This window comes from Lutra lutra, chromosome 13 (genome assembly GCF_902655055.1).
Source record: "Lutra lutra chromosome 13, mLutLut1.2, whole genome shotgun sequence".
Taxonomy (NCBI): Eukaryota; Metazoa; Chordata; class Mammalia; order Carnivora; family Mustelidae; genus Lutra; species Lutra lutra.
Window position 1 is genome coordinate 69046271 of NC_062290.1, and position 19768 is coordinate 69066038.

General features: G+C 37.2%; 1 protein-coding gene across 1 annotated transcript in view; it reads left to right on the forward strand.

Annotated features, from left to right (window-relative positions):
* Positions 1-504: 504 nt before the first annotated feature.
* Positions 505-19768, forward strand: part of TMEM38B (transmembrane protein 38B) — a 62273-nt gene continuing 43009 nt past the window's right edge. The window contains exons 1-2 of the mRNA XM_047700602.1: positions 505-748; positions 14072-14228. Coding sequence (XP_047556558.1) covers positions 637-748; positions 14072-14228 — 269 coding nt within the window. The 5' untranslated portion in view covers positions 505-636. The remainder of the gene's footprint in view (positions 749-14071; positions 14229-19768) is intronic.

Here is a 19768-nt window from a genome sequence, read left to right on the forward strand (position 1 = left end):
CTACCAGCTTTGTACAAATTACATGTGCCCTCAAAAATGTTTTTAATCTCTTGGGAAAACACAAGCTTATTGAGGGCAGGATATTATTGTATTCTTTTTTATACCTCCACTAACTCACGGTGTGACTTGCACATTATGGTTGCTTGAGAAATGTTAGATGAAACAATTTAAAGAAACTAATCCCATTCTGAAACTCTACCCTTCTGGACTGCATAGGTTTATTCAAAATCATCGAACTTTATATTAAAAAGGGTGAATCAAATGTATGTAAATTAAACCCTTAAAGCTGACGTAAAAAAATTCCTTGAGGACCCAAAAAGAGTTCTCAAGAAGTTATAACAGGAAAATTTAAAACAGTCCTTCACGTATTCGTTTTAAAATAATAAAGGTGCTAATGTTAACATAAGTAATGTATTTTCCGACGGAACACCAGGAAGCCGCTCGCTCCGCCCACTCCCAGGACGCGCGGCCCCGCCCCCAAAGCGTGCCGGCGAGGGTCCCAGGGCGCACGCGCAGGGCTCCTCCAGGCCGCGCGGAAGGGCGCGCGGCCGCGGCGGCCCCCCTCCCCCACTTTTCGCCGCGCACGGCAGGAACCCGTCGCCCGGGCTCCTTCGCCTGCTGCGGTCGGTCGTCGTGATGGATTCTCCGTGGGATGAGCTGACCCTTGCCTTTTCTCGCACGTCTATGTTCCCCTTTTTTGATATCGCCCACTACCTGGTGTCCGTGATGGCGCTGAAGCGTCAGCCGGGTGAGTGCGGGGAGAAGCAGACGGTCCCCCTCAGGGTACCTCTCACTGAGAGGACGGCCTGGGCCGCCTGAACGGCCGAGTTGCTTCTGTCCCAGAGTCCTGGAGGGACGCCGCGAGGCGACCCTTTGGACCCCTCGAGCGCAGGTGGGGAAACAGGCAGGATAGAGAGGTGGCCCCGGTACTCGTCAAAGGAGGCACAACCTCGGGTCCGAGATACCGCGTCAGGGGCAAGTGACAGGGAAGCCGCTGGGGCATTTGGGAGCCCGGTTCCTGCCTGCGTCCACCCAGGATGTGCGCCGTCTCCCGGTGGTGCCACCACTTCCTTGGAAAGTACAGTATTTAAAAGTCCCCTGGGGACCGAGGTCCCGGGGACTGCAAGTGGGACTCGGTCGCTTGGAATAGTGAGTAGTTCTGGACGGTTCTGCGGTCCTGAAAGTTGTATCAACACTTAAAAAGCCTCAAGCAGGCACACCACTATTCTCCTTCACGCAGCGCTCTGTCACCTTGCTTAGCATGCTGGCTAAAGTGATTGCTGGAAAACAGTGGATCCCCCTTTTCCGTCGTATGAGACTCAGTATGTGTAGACTGAGGGTAGAGTCTGAATACAGCATTTTGAGGGGTTTTTTTTTTTTTTTTATGGCCAAGAAGCAATATTTGTATTTTCTTGTATTTTACATTCAGTGTATGTTTGCTCTTGTGCTGCTTGATTTTTGCAGTTATTCTCTTTGCCTTTTGGTTTTATGGATCTCTTCTTTGAGTTCAGGCATTTATTTTCTTTTTCTACTTTCTCCCTGTTCGTGCCGCCTGGTCCTACAGAGAGAGTGAGGGCTTGAGGAGGTGCTGTACCTCTTACTGACAATTGTTTGTTTTTTAAACTGTTTGGTCTCGGAAATATCTTTCATTTACATTGGTGTTTGTAGCTCAGTCTAAAGCATGGTTTGGTAGACGTTTTGACCTGGGAAAGGTGAATATGGTATTAAAGCAGGACCGATAATCTGCGTAAGAAAGTGTTTCCCTGATTTGAAAAGAAGTACATTACCGTGCCATATTCAATATTTGAAATTTTCTTGTATAGGCTCAATCAAGTTCTCAAAGTGTGGTCCAGGAACCCTTAGGGTTCCGGACACTTCCAGGTCAAAGTTACTTTCATAATAATATGCAGATGTTATTTGTCTTTTTTACACTAATTTTCTCACAAGTGGACAGTGGAGTTTTCCAGAAGCTACATGACCTATGATATGGAACAGACTGAATACAGAAGCAGAATGAGAGTCCAGCTGTTTTCCCTTTGAAGCCAGACATTAAAAGGGATTTGCTAGCGTATAAACAGTGGGACTTTTCTCACTAAATGTTTTTTGCTTTGGAAAAGTTATTTTTCATAAAGAATACATAATTTATGTTAACATTTAGTACAGTTACTATTTTTAAAGTGAAAACATTAAGTACTACTTTAAAATTTTTTCAGTTTCTAATGTGTTAAATATTGATACCTGTAACTCAATAAAAATTCTTTGGGGTCTTCAAGAATTTTTTTTCAGGTCTGATTTTTTTTAAAGGTTTAATTTGCATATATTATATTCACCCTTTTTAATAATAAAGTTTATGATTTTGGAGAACACATACAGATGTGTGATGACCAACATTATCAAGATATACGATAGTTTCATCACCCACCCCTGATTCCCTCCTGCCCCTTTATAGTCAGCCCTCCCCCAGTCCTTGCAACTATTCATCTGCTCACTAATTTTTAGGGGCACAAGGAGTCCCGAGACCAAAAAATTTGAGAAGCACTGGACCAACTGAATGCTAAAACAATATTACACATGGTGTGAAAAATATTTTATATTCCAGTAGCAGTGCTTGTAAACAGGTAGAAATGATAAAATTCATACAAAAGAGTTTACCTATTTAAGCTTTTGCCAGAAATGTGTTAGACTGCCCATTTCTTTCACAGTATTTGCTTTTTTTTTTCCTCCCCTGCTGTTACCATTCTTAAATATCTTGTCATTCTAATGATCAGAAAAATAGTTTTCATTTGCATCTGTCATGGTTGCTGGGTGTGTCCTGCTTAAGTTTATTAGCAATTTGTATTTCCACTTCTTATTGAGTTGATCATATTGTTTTTCCTATTTAAATTGTAATGTAGGGGCGCGTGGGTGGCTCAGTCAATTAAGCCGCTGCCTTCTGCTCTGGTCATGATCCCAGGGTGCTGGGATCGAGTCCCACATCGGGTTCCTTGCTCGGCAGGGATCCTGCTTCTCTCTCTGCTGCTGCCTGCCACTCTGCCTGCTTGTGTGTGTGAGCGCGCGTTTGCTGTCTCTCTCTCTGACAAATAAATAAATAAAATCTTAAAAAAAAATTGTAATGTAATACATTTTTTAAAATGATAAATCAGGGGTGCTTGGCTGCCTCAGTCAGAAGAGCATGTGATTCCTGATCTCAGGGTTGTGAATTCAATCCCCATGATGGGTGTAGAGATTACTAAAAAAATAAGTAAATAAAAATTAAAACTTAAAAAAATGATGAACCATCCTTACATTCTTGGGATAAGCTCCACTTGTTTGAGGTATTATTTTTGTTTGAGATATTACTTTAACTCATTAGGGATTTTGATTTGGCAATATTTTATGTAAATTTTTACTTAATTGGCAACATTTTCTTATCCACCATTGACTGATTCTCTAGAACTTAGACTAGTAGTACAATGAAACTACAATTCATCCATGTATTACCAGGATTCTTCTTCTTCTTCTTCTTTTTTTTTTTTTTTAAGATTTTATTTATTTATTTGACAGAGATCACAAGTAGGCAGAGAGAGAGAGAGAGGCCGGGGAAGCAGGCTCCCTGCTGAGCAGAGAGCCCGATGGGGGGCTCGATGCCAGCACCCTGGGATCAAGACCTGAGCTGAAGGCAGAGGCTTTAACCCACTGAGCCACCCAGGCGCCCTGATTCTTCTTTTTATTCTCTCAAGCATGTTACTCCTTGAGATTCTTGGCTTTTGGAATGTGCTCTGCCATTGCCAATACCTCACTCCTCACTTTCCTACTGTTTACATCTTATATGTCTCTACCTAGATCTTAAAAAATGCCAGTGGAAACAAGATGTAAAGTGGGTTAACTCTTTCTGTGGTGTAGATAAGGACAGCGTCCCTTTTTTGTTTGGTTCAGGTTGTAGGCCTTCAAATCCAAGGATAGATGATGGTTTTCCCCTCATTTCCTTTTCCACATGACTTGTGCTTCAAGCAAATCAGGGTATTTAATAAATTGGATTGTTTTTTATTTCTTTTTTTTTAAGGTTTTGTTTATTTATTTGACAGAGCACAAGTAGGCAGAGTGGCAGGAAGAAGGAGAGGGAGAAGCAGGCTCCCAGGTGAGCAGGGATGTGCTCCGATGTGGGGGTTGATCCCAGGACTCTGGGATTGTGACCTGAGCCAAAGGCAGATGCTTAACCAACTGAGCCACCCAGGCACCCCTGTTTTTTATTTCTTAATTTACCTCCGTTTGTAAATAATTAACTTTAGTTCCTCCTAAACCGTGGCATCTGATAGTTTTTAGTTTTGTTTTAGGATAGGTTTTGCTTGTGTTCCATTTTTCTGGGTATTTTATTAGGAAGTTGGAAAATGCTGCCTTGAGGGCTATTAGTCAGAAACCATTTAATAGAAAGTTTAATCTTTAATTTCTCTTACCTTACATTTTTAATCTGCCTTCTCTCCTTATTTAAATCTTCATTAAAGTAGACACATTTCTTCAATCATGTATTCATATCCAGTTGCTATTTTCTGTTAAGACTTCCTGAAAATTTAATCTACAGTTATTTCTACTTGATTTTAACACACAAAATCTGTTTTTCCCCTTAATTCTCCCATCACTATTTTGCTAACCTCTCTGGAATCACAGGGACTTCAATTAAGCAAATATTTATTGAAACTCCACTGCATATCAGGCACTATATTAGATATTGAGGATACCAAGATGAAAGATGCTGTTGTAGCCCTAAAGGAACTCAGCTGTGCTATTAGTCTTCTTTTTTGGATAGTATCACAAAAGGTTTTATGATACTTTCCTATAAAATAACGATATTCGGGGTGCCTGGGTGGCTCAGTGGGTTAAGCCGCTGCCTTCGGCTCAGGTCATGATCTCAGGGTCCTGGGATCGAGCCCCGCATCGGGCTCTCTGCTCAGCAGGGAGCCTGCTTCCTCCTCTCTCTCTACCTGCCTCTCTGCCTGCTTGTGATCTCTCTCTGTCAAATAAATAAATAAAATCTTTAAAAAAAAATAAAATAACGATATTCATTTCAAATACATACAAAAACATTGTAGTATCTTAATTCTAATCCTCGTATCTCTTTAAGATAGGTATTGGGGCGCCTGGGTGGCTCAGTTGGTTAAGCAACTGCCTTTGGCTCAGGTCATGATCCCGGAGTCCTGGGATCGAGTCCCACATCGGGCTCCCAGCTCCATGGGGAGTCTGCTTCTCCCTCTGACCTCCCCTCTCATGCTCTCTCTGTCTCTCAAATAAATAAATTAAAAAAAAAAAAAGATAGGTATTGAACTCCTTTTACAGATGAGGAATAACCTTACAGGAATAAAATAACTGTATTTAAGTCACATTGGTTAATAAATTATGGATCTAGGTCTTCAGCTAATTCCAAAGTTCTCAAATATTCCTTGCTTTCTTTTTGCAGGTCCATTTAATGTTTCTGGTTTCTTAGTATTGAGCAGTTTCTCAATAAGCTTTTCTTTGACATGGCTATTTTCTCCCATGATTTCTCTCATTTCCATATCACCAATGAGTTTTTCCTTTGCTTTTAGGAATTAAATCCAGGAAGAAAGCTTATTATTGTTTCCCCCTTCTGATTTGTAGGAAATGAAAGGATTAATATGTCAAGAATTTGTCAGTTCTGATGATTCTGTAAGGTGGCAGCATAGTTTTGCTCTCTTTATGAATCCACACGTAGCACACAGAGAAGTACAAAAATTGTAAATGTATAGCTCAATGAATTTTAAAAATGAGCACATCTATTTAATCAACATCTGGGTAAAAATAGAACATTCATGAAACCCCAGAAGCCCCTTTTGTTCTGTGATGTTTTAAAAACTGAGTTTGTTGTGCCCAGTGTAGGGTGGAAAAGGATGTTTGAGAAATGACAGTTCACAATTTACTTCTACTAGGTTAGAGAATCTTACTTAAATATCTTTAATTTATAAGTGAAAGATTGACATGACATAAAATATTGGTCAGGGGATGCGGTTTGGTAGAAAGAGCTCATAAAATCGGAGACCAGTGTTAAATCTCTATCACTAACTGGGTAGTTTGGGATAAGAACTTAAAACCCAATATTTCATTTGTAGAGTGAGTAGGCTGGACAAGAACAATGGCTGAGCAGTGTTCCCTGCTTAGGAGTCTCAGTTTTGGTTCTAAAGAGATGTTTGTTCGTGTTTCTAAATTTAAATAATTTCAGCCCATCCTTTGTTTCCCCAGCAATGGTAAACTGCTTTCTGTAGTTGATACCGTAGTATTTACTTTTTACCTTTTCAACAATTACTTAACAATTTTATATTTAATGATTTTAGAGTAAATTCTCTCTGTTAAAATAACCATGTATTTTCTCTTTCCTGACTGGATTCTGAAAGGTACAGATTCCTAGCAGTGGAGTTTAACTTCCTACTTTCTGGTTTGGATATGTCATGTTAGGATATCCAAAGTACTGGCTACTTCCTGCCCGTAGATCCAATCAGTATAATGTCATCAGTGTAGTGTAGTGTAGGGTCAGTGTAATATAGTTTGGATTCCCAGTATGATCAAAATCTCTGTGGACTTTGTCGGAGAGCAGGAAAGTTGACATAGAATTAAGGCAAGACTGCAGTAGTGTACTGTTCACCTAGCCTGGTAAAAGCGAAGTGTTTCTGGGGTTCCTTGCAAATTAATATGGAGAAAAAGGATTTGCTTACCAGGTTATAAGGGTTATGTTGCTTTGTTTCAGGAAAAGTACTTCATCTTGAACACCAGCTGCAATTGGAGTCACTGCCTGTCTACAATTATGATAATCCACATTTTCCAAGATCCATCTGCTTTACATATAGACCAAATAAGCATGTTAAATGGGATGTGATAGGTATCACCACCTTTTCAGCTTTGATGTTTTTGGTTATAGCACCCATCTCTGTGGTATTGCTTTTTAAAAATACCTTAAGGAGGAGAAGAAACTCTAGGCGCTTTTACTTGAATGTTTCTACCATCTACTGATCCTTACTCCATAGATCAGAGGATCAGCATGGGCTTTGTGTCAGTTGCCAACTGTGTCTGTTCTAGTTATACATTAAGGAACTGGGGAAATAACCACAAGGTGGGTCTGTAGATTTACTTGGCCCACTATGATTCAAACTTGATCCAAAACTGGAAGTAGAATATGACTTTATTTTCTAGCTTTCATTTCATAATAAACTATTTTGATCTTAAAAGTCCATAGGTGGTTATGAGTGCTTCAAAACTCATATACTTTGAATTAGAGTAAGGCTTCAGTGTGACAAATTTTGCTGAGTTTTGGGGAAAATAATTCCATTGCTAGCATATCACAAATATCTTAACTCAAGGTAGGACAGAGAATTTTTTGTCTTTTAAATATCAGCATGTTAAAAATAAAAAAAAATCTTAAATATCACGGCTTGTTCCTAGGCTAAAGGAATATATCTTTGTTTTAAAACTGAGAAAAAAATTAAAGCTATCATATTAACTGTTTCTTCCTATTGAAAATTATTTTATGCTGGAAAGATACACAGGCTGTTTCTGGTTAACTTTCTGTATTTTCACCATTTAACTTCATGGTGAACTAATTCTGGTACTGTTATGATATATACAAAGGAACATAACACCTAAGAAAATTTGTCCTAGGGTTGCCTCATAACTATAAAATGTGTTACCATAGTGTGCATACTGAAGAGAGCATTATAGAAAGGCCAGTTTGACTTAGGGAAGTTTTTTTTTTTTTTTTTTTAAAGATTTTATTTATTTATTTGACAGAGAGATCACAAGCAGGCAGAGAAGCAGGCAGAGAGAGAGCAGGAAGCAGGCTCCCCGCTGAGCAGAGAGCCCGATGCGGGGCTCGATCCCAGGACCCTGGGATCATGACCTGAGCCGAAGGCAGAGGCTTTAACCCACTGAGCCACCCAGGCGCCCCAACTTAGGGAAGTTTTTCTAGATGATGTAATTTTGAGAATTAGGCAGAAAAGATTGATGTGAGGGAAACCCTTTAATTCAGTTCTTTTCTTTTTTTCTCTAATAAAATCTTAGTATTGCTGATTTAAGTCTCTTAGGGTTATGAGTACTTTTTTAGAGCTGTGGTGTGTTGTTTTCATCCCAGCCTTGTAATAAGAACTCAAAAGAATTAGATCTTGGGCTAAGAGATTAAAAGCAACCCGAGGTCGTATTTTGCCTACTTTATCTGTGGGTCATGATCAGTCCATTCAGTAGGTAAGTCAACAAAGTGTCCGCCATGTACTAGGTAGTAAGTGTGTTTTTATGTATATTTCTTTATTTTAATCCTTATAAGTTATGTATTACTCCCATTTTATGAAAGTTGAAACTTAAGCTAAGAGGGCTTAGTGGTCCTACAAAGATGTCACAAAACTGGTATGTAATTATAGCTGCCTCTTTGGTTTGTACAATACAAAGGGAAATTCATGGTAGTGAAATCATAATATTTGACCTCTTGAAATATTTCACATATATTTTTCTGTCATTCAGTACATTTATAGAGCACCTACTCTATACAAAAGTCTCTTAGAATTTTAATAATAAGAACTTTATAAATGGAGCTAACACTTAAAAAAACTTATAAATCTAGAATGTGATATGTAAAATGTGCAAGTTGAGGAAAAAGGAAAGTTATTTTGACAAATGTAATCAGAAATGAATGTTACATAAGCAAATCATTAGTATGAAATCATTTAGTAAATTTGATTTGGATTGTTTTGCAAAGGAAAACCTGGGTACATTTGAATTTGGTTGTCAGTGAGTGGTGAGTATCAGGTGGATGAAGGTAATGCTAAATCTGCATTAGAGTAATACTAAGGAACGTAAAGGACAGACACCAGTGAGTGTTTCTAATTGTATGTTTATTCAAAGTAATCAGTTACCTTAGAATGGGTTCTTCATAGTGACTGTGCTGTGATGGGCCGTTATGGCTCTCATGCAGTAAGAACTCCCATTTCCAGAATGCATTTCCAGAGCTAACCAGGGTATGCCTGTGAGAAAGAGAGAGGGATACACACACACAGTAGGGTTGGAAGAGAGTTAAAGAGTAAGGGGGAAAAGGGGTGTATGTGTGTAAATAAGCATAGGGAAAAAAGCCTGAAAGTTGCCTCAGACAACTCAGAATAGGAGTGTGATGAAATGGCAGAAATAGAGAGGAGAGAGTAATTTTGCTTTTTATTTTTATTTACTTAGGTAATAATAGTGATTAGCTAATACTTAGTTGCTTACTATGTGCTAGGCCCCCATTCTAAGTGATTTCAAAGTACTCACTTGTAGTTGATCCTTAGTTGATCTTTACAACAACCCTGTGGTGTAGGTTACTTTTTTCTTTGCCTCTTCTATGTGTGTGTGTGTGTGTGTGTGTGTGTTTAAGATGTGTGAAAGCAAACAATTAACTTGTTGCATTCACACAACGAGTAAGTGCTGGTGCCAAGATTTATACCTGAGCAGCTAAACTCTAGAGTCTGTACCCTTTAAGCACTCTATATTGTTTTTTAATTTTTAAAGATTTTATTTATTTGAGAGAGAGAGAGAGAGACAGGTGCAGGCAAGTGGGGGGAGGGGCAAAGGGAGAGGGAGAAGCAGACTCCCCACCGAGCAGGGAGCCTTATGTGGGGCTCTATCCAGGACTCTGGGATCATGACCTGAGCTCAAGGCTGACAGATGCTTAACTGACTGAGCCACCCAGGTGCCCCTCTCTATTGCTTTTCAACATGAAGATGGTGCAGTATGGGAGCTAGTGACCATTACCTAAAGAAAAGATTATACTCATTTATTAGGCTGACTGACCAATGTTATAATCAGTCACCACTGTGTGGTGCTGTATTGTCTATACACATATTTAGGTAGGTCATAATATTTAGGTAGAGACATACTGGTATCACATCTTATGTGGGACTTGGGCTTTAAAGACAGCATGATCATGTATTATCAAACAAAGTTTAGGGGAAATTGCTACACTGAAGATTGATACCCTGTCTTTTAGTACATTTCTCATAACTGATTTTTCTTCCAGATTGGAACAGGTCACCATTTCTTGAGTTATCACCAGATGCATATAATTAAACCTTGGCATCACTTCACTTGACAGGATGTGTACACCACAGAAAATGCACATCTGCCAACTCATGTTCACTCCTGGGCACATTTTGTTGTATGGAATGGTGGGTTGCACTATTTGACTTTTATCTCCTCCTTTTGCTTTGTTTTCCTGAGCACACACAGATGAATTCCCATTATTTTAAAAAGATTTTATTTATTTATTAGAGAGAGAGAGAGAGCACAAGTAGGCAGAGAGGCAGGCAGAGAGAGGGGGGCGGTGTGGGGGGGAAGCAGGCTCTCTGCTCAGCAGAGATGCGGGGCTCAATCCCAGGACCCTGAGACCATGACCCGAGCCAAAGGCAGAGGCCCAACCCACTGAGCCACCCAGGCACCCCGAATTCCCATGTTAATACAAGTATGATGATGTTACTCTACTGAACTCACACATACATTTATGTAGTTTGTTTTGTTTTTGCATAAATGGGCCTTTTCCCAAGTGATAACAACAGTTAACTGTTTGGTTATAAATTCTTGCAGACCTTATTTTATTTATTACTTGTATAATATTCTGATAGAATAACTGGTTTTCTGTTTTTTCCCTGTAAATGATTTCCTACTGTATATATTATGTATACACACATGATTTTTTTGGTCACATCAGTACATGTAAAGCCGCTACATTCTTTTAAATAGATGCATTGTATTCCACAGATTGGGTGTGACATAATTTGTTAAAATTTTGTTTAATTATACAATTAGTAAATGAACATTTTATTTAAAAGAATCCCAATATGATTAAATAATTTACTCGGTATAATTAAATAAATTTACATCCCCTTTGAGCATCCTCCCAAATCCTAGGCTTCCTCAAGAGACAGTAACAGTTAACATGTTGGTGTATTGCAGACCCTATTCTTTGCATTCCATGTATATGCAGGTACCTAGAGAAATGTATTGTGTTTGCATTTTTGCTCATAAATGATTCTAAAAAAATTTAAAAAGTAAATGATTCCATGCTGTAATACTGCTGTTCTACATAATTGTATTTGGTTCCTTGTTTTTACTGAATAATAATATCCCATTTTGATACTGCTTTATCACACTCTTTATTGCTCCTGTATAATATTCCGTAGCACAAATGATCATGGTTTAACTGTTCTCTAATGATGGTTGTTTAGATTTTTTTTTCATTTTTTTCACAGTATTATAAACACACTGCTTTAATATTCTTGTATGACATTTCTTGGGTACTGAGTCAGTTTTAAATGAAATTTTTTATTTATACTCCCAAATTATTCTTCAGAATGACTTTTTAATACTCTCACAGGAGTATATGAATTTCTTCAGACCTTTGCTGACTAATAAGTTAATAAATATTAAGCTGTAAATTTTTTTGCCAATTGGATGTGTGAGAAATATAACATCTTTTTAAATTTTGTTTTTTCTTGATTACTGATGACTTAAGGGAGGACTTTCTTATTTTGGTATGTTTATTAATCATTTATATTTCCCACTTTGTGACTTGCTCATTTTTCTCTTGTGTTTGTTGTCTTTTTTTGTTGATTTACTGGAATTTGCCTTATGTAAATTGAAAAACACTGTTCCAGACTTTTTTCATATAGAGGTTTTAAATTTTAGTGGGGTCAAAATAGTCTTTCCCTTTATAGCTTAATTCAGGTTAAGTACTTTTCCTTCTGTTCTTAGATTGCTAGATTTTTTTGAAAATCAGGAACATTGAATTTTTAGGTCTTTAACTCTGTCTAAAGGAGAGATGATAATTTGTTAGTATGGTGAATGATTTAAATGAATTTTCAGATATTGAATCCTTTTTAATTCTTTGGATAAAATCTACTTGGTCATGATTTATTATCTTTTCAAAAAACTACTGATTTCAATTTGTTATTATACTTCTAAGTTAGAATTATAGTGTATCTTCTTCCTTTCCTTCCTCCCTCCCTTCCTATCTTTTTCCCTTCCTCCTTCCTCTCTCACTGTCTCTTTTTTCTTTATTTATAATTTTTGATGTTGGGAGTATGTTTCATAGAATGATTTAAGTTTTTCTCCTTTGCTATATTCCATAATGGTTATATAGAATAAAAATGAGTAATCCAAAAATATTTGGTAAATTTTTTCCATTAATTTATTGAGGTTAGCACCTTTCTTAAGATAGATCTTTGCCCTGTAGTTTTTTCCCCCATAGTTATATGTAGATTCAAGTTTCTGTCTATTCTTAAGGGAATTTTGCTGATTTACACTGTCCATTTCAACAGCATCTTCACATTTATTAGATTAAATGCATGTTGCTTTCCTATAATTAAAAAACTCTATAAAACTATTTCCTTATTTTTCCTTCTAATGTTTTGCATTATTTTTGTTTCTGCTCCTGCCCCTTTCTTAGACTTGTTGAACAATGGTCTGTTTTATTGGTCTTTTCCAGTAATAACTTTGGGTTGGTTTTCTGGTTGCCCATCTTCATCTCCCTATTCTAGCTTCTGTTTAATGGGTTTCTACTTTTATTTTTATAAATTGCTTCTATTTTTCTGGCTGAGTTTATTTTTTATTTTTTTGTACTTTCCCTTTGATATTTCATACTTAGAGAATTGCCAGAATAGGTCAAGAAATTCTCATATACTTTACTCAGATTCACCAACCATTTACATTCTGCCCCATATATTTTTTTCCAGCTTTATTGAGGTATAATTGATAAAATTATATATCTTCAAAGTGTACAATTTGATGGTTTGATATACATATGGATTGTTAAATGATTCTCACTCAAGTTAATTAGCACACCCATTATCTCACATGGTTACTTTTTTTTTTTAAATTGGTGGTGGTGACTTGAGATCGACTGTCTTAGCAAATTTTAAGTGTACAATACAGTATTAATAACTGTAGTCACTATGCTGTACATTAAATCCCCAGAATTTATTCATTTTATAACTAGAAGTTTGTACTTTAGCATCTCTTTGTGTGTTTTTATTTATGCATATTATTTTTTCAGAGCCACTTGAATGTAAATTGGAAGCATTTGCCCAGTTACTTCAAATTACTTAAGTGTGTTAATATTTACGAACCACAAAACAGTTACTAAAATCAGAAAGTTTAACAGTGATACAACACCGTTATTAGGCCAGGGTCCATATTTAGATTTCATCAGTTGTCCAAAAAGGTCATTTATAAATATTCTTTCCCACTCCAGGATATGATCTAGAATATGCATTGTATGTAGTTGTTGCCTCTTTCATGTTATTTAATCTGGAGCATTTCATCAGCCTTTGTTTTGTTTTTGTATTTCTTGACTTGGCTTTGCTAAAGTATAGGCGAGGTTTTTTTTCCAGAAGCGCCCTCAGTTTGGGTGTATCTGATTAGGTTAGTTTAGGTTATATATTGTTGGTAGCAGTACTGTAGGAGAAAGATGTGTTCTTGGTGAATCATAACAAGAGTCACCTGATGTTTGTTTATAGTAATGTCTGCAAGGTTTCTCCACTCTAAAATTACTATTTCCTTCTGTAATTAATAAGTGCCTTGTTAGGAAGCATTTTAAGATTGTGTATGTATCTGTTCCTCATCAACCTTTCACCTCTGGGTTTATTTTGTGATTCTGTTTCTAGCCTGTCATGTTAAAAGCTTAGTTTATTTATTTCAGCTTTTATTTTTTAAAGTGTTTAAGATAATTTTTCTTCAAATTTGCTCTGACATATCAACTGGAAGTACTTAAAATAGGGCTGGGAATAAAAGGAGAGAGTAGGTGGGGAGATTGTTTATAATAATGTGCTACTGGGAAACTGGCAGTAAGAGCCCGGACAGAGTATTTTAAAGGTGCCCCAAATTATGTATGTCTTAAAATGTTTCCAGTCTTGGTTTAAAGAATAATAGGTAGAGTTGTGATGATCATGATTGCCACACCTATGAGTAATAGTAAGCTTTTGAAAGTTATGAAATTAAGTTTATTTCTTTAGCCATTGGTACCTTAGGATTTGTTTAGCATACAGTTATCTCAGACCACATTTTTATTTTACCATTTCAGGAGCTGCGGCAGTGGCATGGAAGAATCCTCTTTCAAGCTGGTTTACTGCTATGCTCCATTGCTTTGGTGGAGGAATTTTATCCTGTGTATTGCTTGCAGAGCCTCCGTTGAGGTTTCTTGCAAACAACACTAATATATTACTGGCATCTTCAATCTGGTAAGCTGCCATTATGGTGAAATATGAGACATTTTAAAAATTGTTTTGTAAATTATTAATAAATGAATCTTTTTTTCTTTAAAACCTATTTTATGTTCCAAAAGTGAATGCATGTGCTAAGGAAGGAACCCAAATTAAGCCAATGTTTTTAAGTACAAAGTTTGTCTTTCTCACCCTTCACTTATATCCTGTCCCAGAGGCAAGTATTGTTACCATTTTCTTACGTATCTTTAGTTGGAAGCTTGTCAAATGTGAAAGGGCACCAAATATTTGGCCCCAAACGGTTTTTCTAACTACTCATACATACAGATATACAGCAGGATAAAATAAGAATGTGACTAACTACACACAAAAAGTCCAAGTGATTATGATTGGTATGTAATAATCGTTCTTTTCATAGTCTCTGTTGGATTTTTCAGAGCCTTGTGGGATGTAACATTAATTTTGTTTTGTGTTTGTTTTTTAGATTATTTATTTATTTATTTGACAGAGAGAGAGAGAGAGAGACAGCAAGAGAGGGAACACAAGCAGGGGGAATGGGAGAAGGAGAAGCAGGCTTCCCGCTGAGCAGGGAGCCTGATGGAGGGCTCCATCCCAGGACCCTGGGATCATGACCTGACCTGAAGGCAGATGCTTAATGACTGAGCCACCCAGGTGCCCCTAATTTTGTTTTTAATTTAATTTTGAAGTGAAGAAAAAAATGTTAGCAGGAATTGCTTTGGTTTCTTACAAATTCAAATATTTAGTTATCCTTAAGGAGAGTGATCCATAAAGCTAAAAGAAAACTATAATACAAAGTGCTTTGCTATGTCTGAAGCAAAAACTATACTTTTGAATAAAAACCGTATCAAATATGTAATGTTAGGAATACTTAAAGTTCATTTTTTTTGTGATAATTTTTTTTTTTTTTAAAGATTTTATTTATTTGTCAGGGAGAGAGGGAGAGAGAGCAAGCACAGGCAGACAGAATGGCAGGCAGAGGCAGAGGGAGAAGCAGGCTCCTGCTGAGCAAGGAGCCCGATGCGGGACTCGATCCCAGGACGCTGGAATCATGACTTGAGCTGAAGGCAGCCGCTTAACCAACTGAGCCACCCAGGCGTCCCTTTTTGTGATAATTTTTAAATGGGTATATAACCAGTCTTAAAGGGGAATATTATACATAGTGATGGCAGTGTGAAAAAGTAGTAGTGGAAATGTGTGGCAGTGGAAATAAGTGGAAATAGAATAATAAATTTGATAGCTAATATTTACTGAGTTGTTAACTGTATATCAGCTAAATTCTTTATATTCATATTTAATCATGAGTACTATAACCATTATTTTTCACATTTGACAAATGAGAAAATTGAGGTATCGAGAAACTTTGCTAAAATTTACGTGTTTAGTGATTGAACTAGGATCAAAACCAGGAAATTTGACTTTAGAACCTTAACATTTAATAGCCACTATCTCTCATAAATTAGATTTTTGTTTTTTTTTTTTTTTAAAGTAAACTCTACCCCCAATGTTGGATTAAACTCATGATCCTGACATCAGTAGTGCATGCTTTACCAACTGAGCCAGGCAGGTGTCTCTATTTCTCATGGATTTGTTTAACCACCTCTTATAAAAGCGTAGTCTTCCACTGGTTATGTGTTTTCTTTCTTTTTTTGAAGTACAATTAACATATAATGTTATATTAGTTTTGGTGTACAGTATAATGTTTCAAGAATTCTTACTCAGTGCCCATAATGATAAGTGTACTCTTAAACTCCTTTATCTATTTCATCCATCACCCTACCATCTGGCCTTTGGCAACCAGCAGTTTGTTCTCTGTATTTAAGAGTGTTTTGGTCTCTCTTTTCTTCCTTTCTTCCTCCCTCTCTCCTTCCCTCCTTCCCTTCCTTTCTTCCTTCCTTCCTTCCTAAGATTTATTTATTTATTTGACAGAGAGAGAGACAGCGAGAGAGGGAACGCAAGCAGGTGGAGTGGAGAGGGAGAAGCAGGCTTCCTGCTGTGCGGGGAGCCCTATGTGGGGCTTGATTCCAGGGCTCTGGGATAATGACCTGATCATGACCTGAGCCAAAGGCAGACACTTAATGACTGAGCCACCCAGGGGCCCCTCATCTCTTTTTTTCTTTGTTTGTTTGTTTTGCTTCTTAAATTCCACGTGTAAGTAAAATCATTGTATTTGTCTTCTTTGACGTATGTTATTTAGCATTATACCATCTAGCATTTCTATTTTAGGACCAATCACTATCAGGAAAATGCAAATCAAAGGTACAATGAGATATTACCTCACACCTGTCAGAATGTCTAAAGTGAAAAACACAAGAAACAGCAAGTGTTGGCCTGGACGTGGAGAACAAGGAACCCTTGTGCACTGTAGCTAGGAACGCAAATTGGTACAACCATTGTGGAAAACAGAATGAGGGTTCCTTAAAAAATTAAAAATAGAATTTCTATTTGATCAAGTAATTCCACTACTGGGTAAAATGAAAATGAAAATCCTAATTTGAAAAGATACATGCACCTCTGTGTTTATTGTAGCATCATTTATAATAGCCAAGATATGAAGCAAAAAAATACGGTATATACATACAATGGAATATTATTCAGCTATAAAAAAGAATGGATCTTGCTATTGACAACAACATGGGTGGACCTCAAGGGTATAATGCTATGTTTTTTGTTTTTTTTTTTAAGATTTTATTTATTTATCAGAGAGAGAGAGGAAGAGAGAGCGAGCACAGGCATACAGAGTGGCAGGCAGAGGCAGAGGGAGAAGCAGGCTCCCTGCCGAGCAAGGAGCCCGATGTGGGACTCAATCCCAGGACTCTGGGATCATGACCTGAGCCGAAGGCAGCTGCTTAACCAACTGAGCCACCCAGGCGTCCCTATAATGCTATGTTTTAAAAGCATTTCTCAAGGACTTTTATTTTTATAACAATATTTTAAAAAGATATTAGCTTAGCATTTATTATAATTTTTTTTGAAAGATTTTATTTATTTATTTGACAGAGATCACAAGTAGACGGAGAGGCAGGCAGAGAGAGAGAGAGAGGGAAGCCGGCTTCTTGCTGAGCAGAGAGCCCGATGTGGGACTCGATCCCAGGACCCTGAGATCATGACTTGAGCCGAAGGCAGCGGCTTAACCCACTGAGCCACCCAGGCGCCCCTATTATAATTTTTAAAATTTAATTTATTACAATTTTTATAATGCTGAGACTATATAAAAGGTAGGATAGCCGGAGTCTGACACTTACTGTTATTTCCACTTCTGCTCCTGTATACTAACCACCACTCTTTTTTGCATGGACAAAGTGATTAATAAAAACAAGTTAGAGTGGTGCCTGGGTGGCTCAGTAGGTTAAGTGTCCGACTCTTGATCTCAGCTCAGGTCTCAATCTCAGGGTCATGAGTTCAAGCCCTATGTCGGGCTCCATGCTGGTTATAGACCCTACTTAAAAAAAAAAAAATACTACTCCTAGGCTCAGTAGTTTCTTAATCTGATTAAGAACAAAATCTAAAACTCTTTACAGTGGCCTATAAAACCCTACAATATCTACCCTTTCATTCTTTCTGATGTAATGTCTTTCTACTGTATTCTTATTCATTCTGTTTTAGCCACCATTGGTTTTATCATTTCTTGAACACATAAGGTATTTTTCTACCTCAGTACTTTTGTACTTGCTGTCTTCTCTCTAATGCTGTTTCCCCAGAAGGCATATATATATATATATTTTAATTAAATTAATTAATTAATTAATTATTTTTCTTTCAGAGAGGTCTCCCTGACCAAAATAGTACCTTCTCTCCCATGAGTATCACATCATCCTTCTTTATTTTTCTTCTTAGGCTTATTACTATCTGATCTATTATCTGTTTATTTCTTTTTTATCTTGGTCTGTGTCATTCTACTAGAATAATAGCTTATGAGAACAGGGACTTTGTTTTGTGAACTGTGTGATAAGTACTTTTCTGTGTTCAGTAAATACATTGCTAAAGAAATGGACTGCTATGTATTGTTATAAGGGATTTCTGTACTTGAGTAGTAAGGAATTCTAGATCTTGATTATTTGATCCATTAAATGATATAAAATTGCTTTTCTATAAATGGATGCTTTCTTGGCTTAAATTAAAAAGTTATGTTAGAAATGGAAAATGAATGCATTTTTACATGGTGAATTAATAATATAATAATAAGAATATACGAATATTATAAATAACATAAAAATAATATTATAAAAATATTATTTGTTATCCTCAGATCTTTTATTATCCCATTTTTGTATAGGAGGAAATTGAGGCTTAGGGAATTGGTGAGTGGCAGGGCCTGAATTCAACTTAGCATTTGGACTATGATCTTAACCAAGATGAGTTTTCTTTTTTTCCTTAAGATTTATTTATTTATTTATTTATTTGGAGGGAGGGTGGAGAGAGAGAGAGCATACACACAAGCAGGCAGAGGGTCAGAGGAAGAGGGAGAAACAGACACCCTGCTGAGCAGGGACCCTGATGTGGGGCTCTATACCAGGATCCTGGGATCATGACCTGAGCCAAAGGCAGACACATTTAACCAGCTGAGCCACTCAGGTGCCCTTAGATAAATGTTCATTTTGAACAGTTTTCTTTTTTTAGGACCAAATCTTTTGTCTTATTTTTATTTGTTGATTTATTACAATATATTTTTTTAAAGATTTTATTTATTTATTTGACAGAGAGAAATCACAAGTAAGCAGAGAGGCAGGCAGAGAGAGAGAAGGAAGCAGGCTCCCTGCTGAGCAGAAAGCCCGATGTGGGGCTCGAACCCAGGACCTGGGATCATGACCTGAGCCGAAGGCAGCGGCTTAACCCACTGAGCCACCCAGGCGCCCCACAATATTTTTTTTTCTTTAAAAATTTTCAATTAATACTGAACAGGTACAAAAGAAAATTTATAAAATATATGCGAAGTGTAAAGAACTGTGATACAATAAAAACTGCATTTTTAAAAAAATTTTTTTTTTAAAGATTTTATTTATTCATTTGACAGAGAGAGAGGAGGAAGCAGGCTCCCTGCTGAGCAGAAAGCCCGATGTGGGGCTCGAACCCAGGACCTGGGATCATGACCTGAGCCGAAGGCAGAGGCTTAACCCACTGAGCCACCCAGGCGCCCCAAAACTGCATTTTCATTATGTAGAATAAGAATCTTTTTATTATAAAGTGAAATTCAGAAAACCACAAAAAACCGTGTTTTGCCTAATGAATTATTCTGAAGTATAACCTTGAATCCACTACCCAAGTCTAGAGAGAAGACTTAACCATTCATCCTAAAACCCCCTTCTGTGTGTCCCATTCCAGTCACAATGCTTTTCTCACCTTAAATAAGCATTATAGTAGCACACCATTATCTTCACTTTAATGGTAATTACTTGTATATTTTTATAATTTTATCATCCAAATGCATCCCTAGATACTATCCTTTAGTCATGCCTATTAAAAAAATTGATGTTTCTTAAGTTGCTTTCATTTTATAGGTTTCCTCTCCATTCCTTATTTCCCTTATAATTTTATCTCTT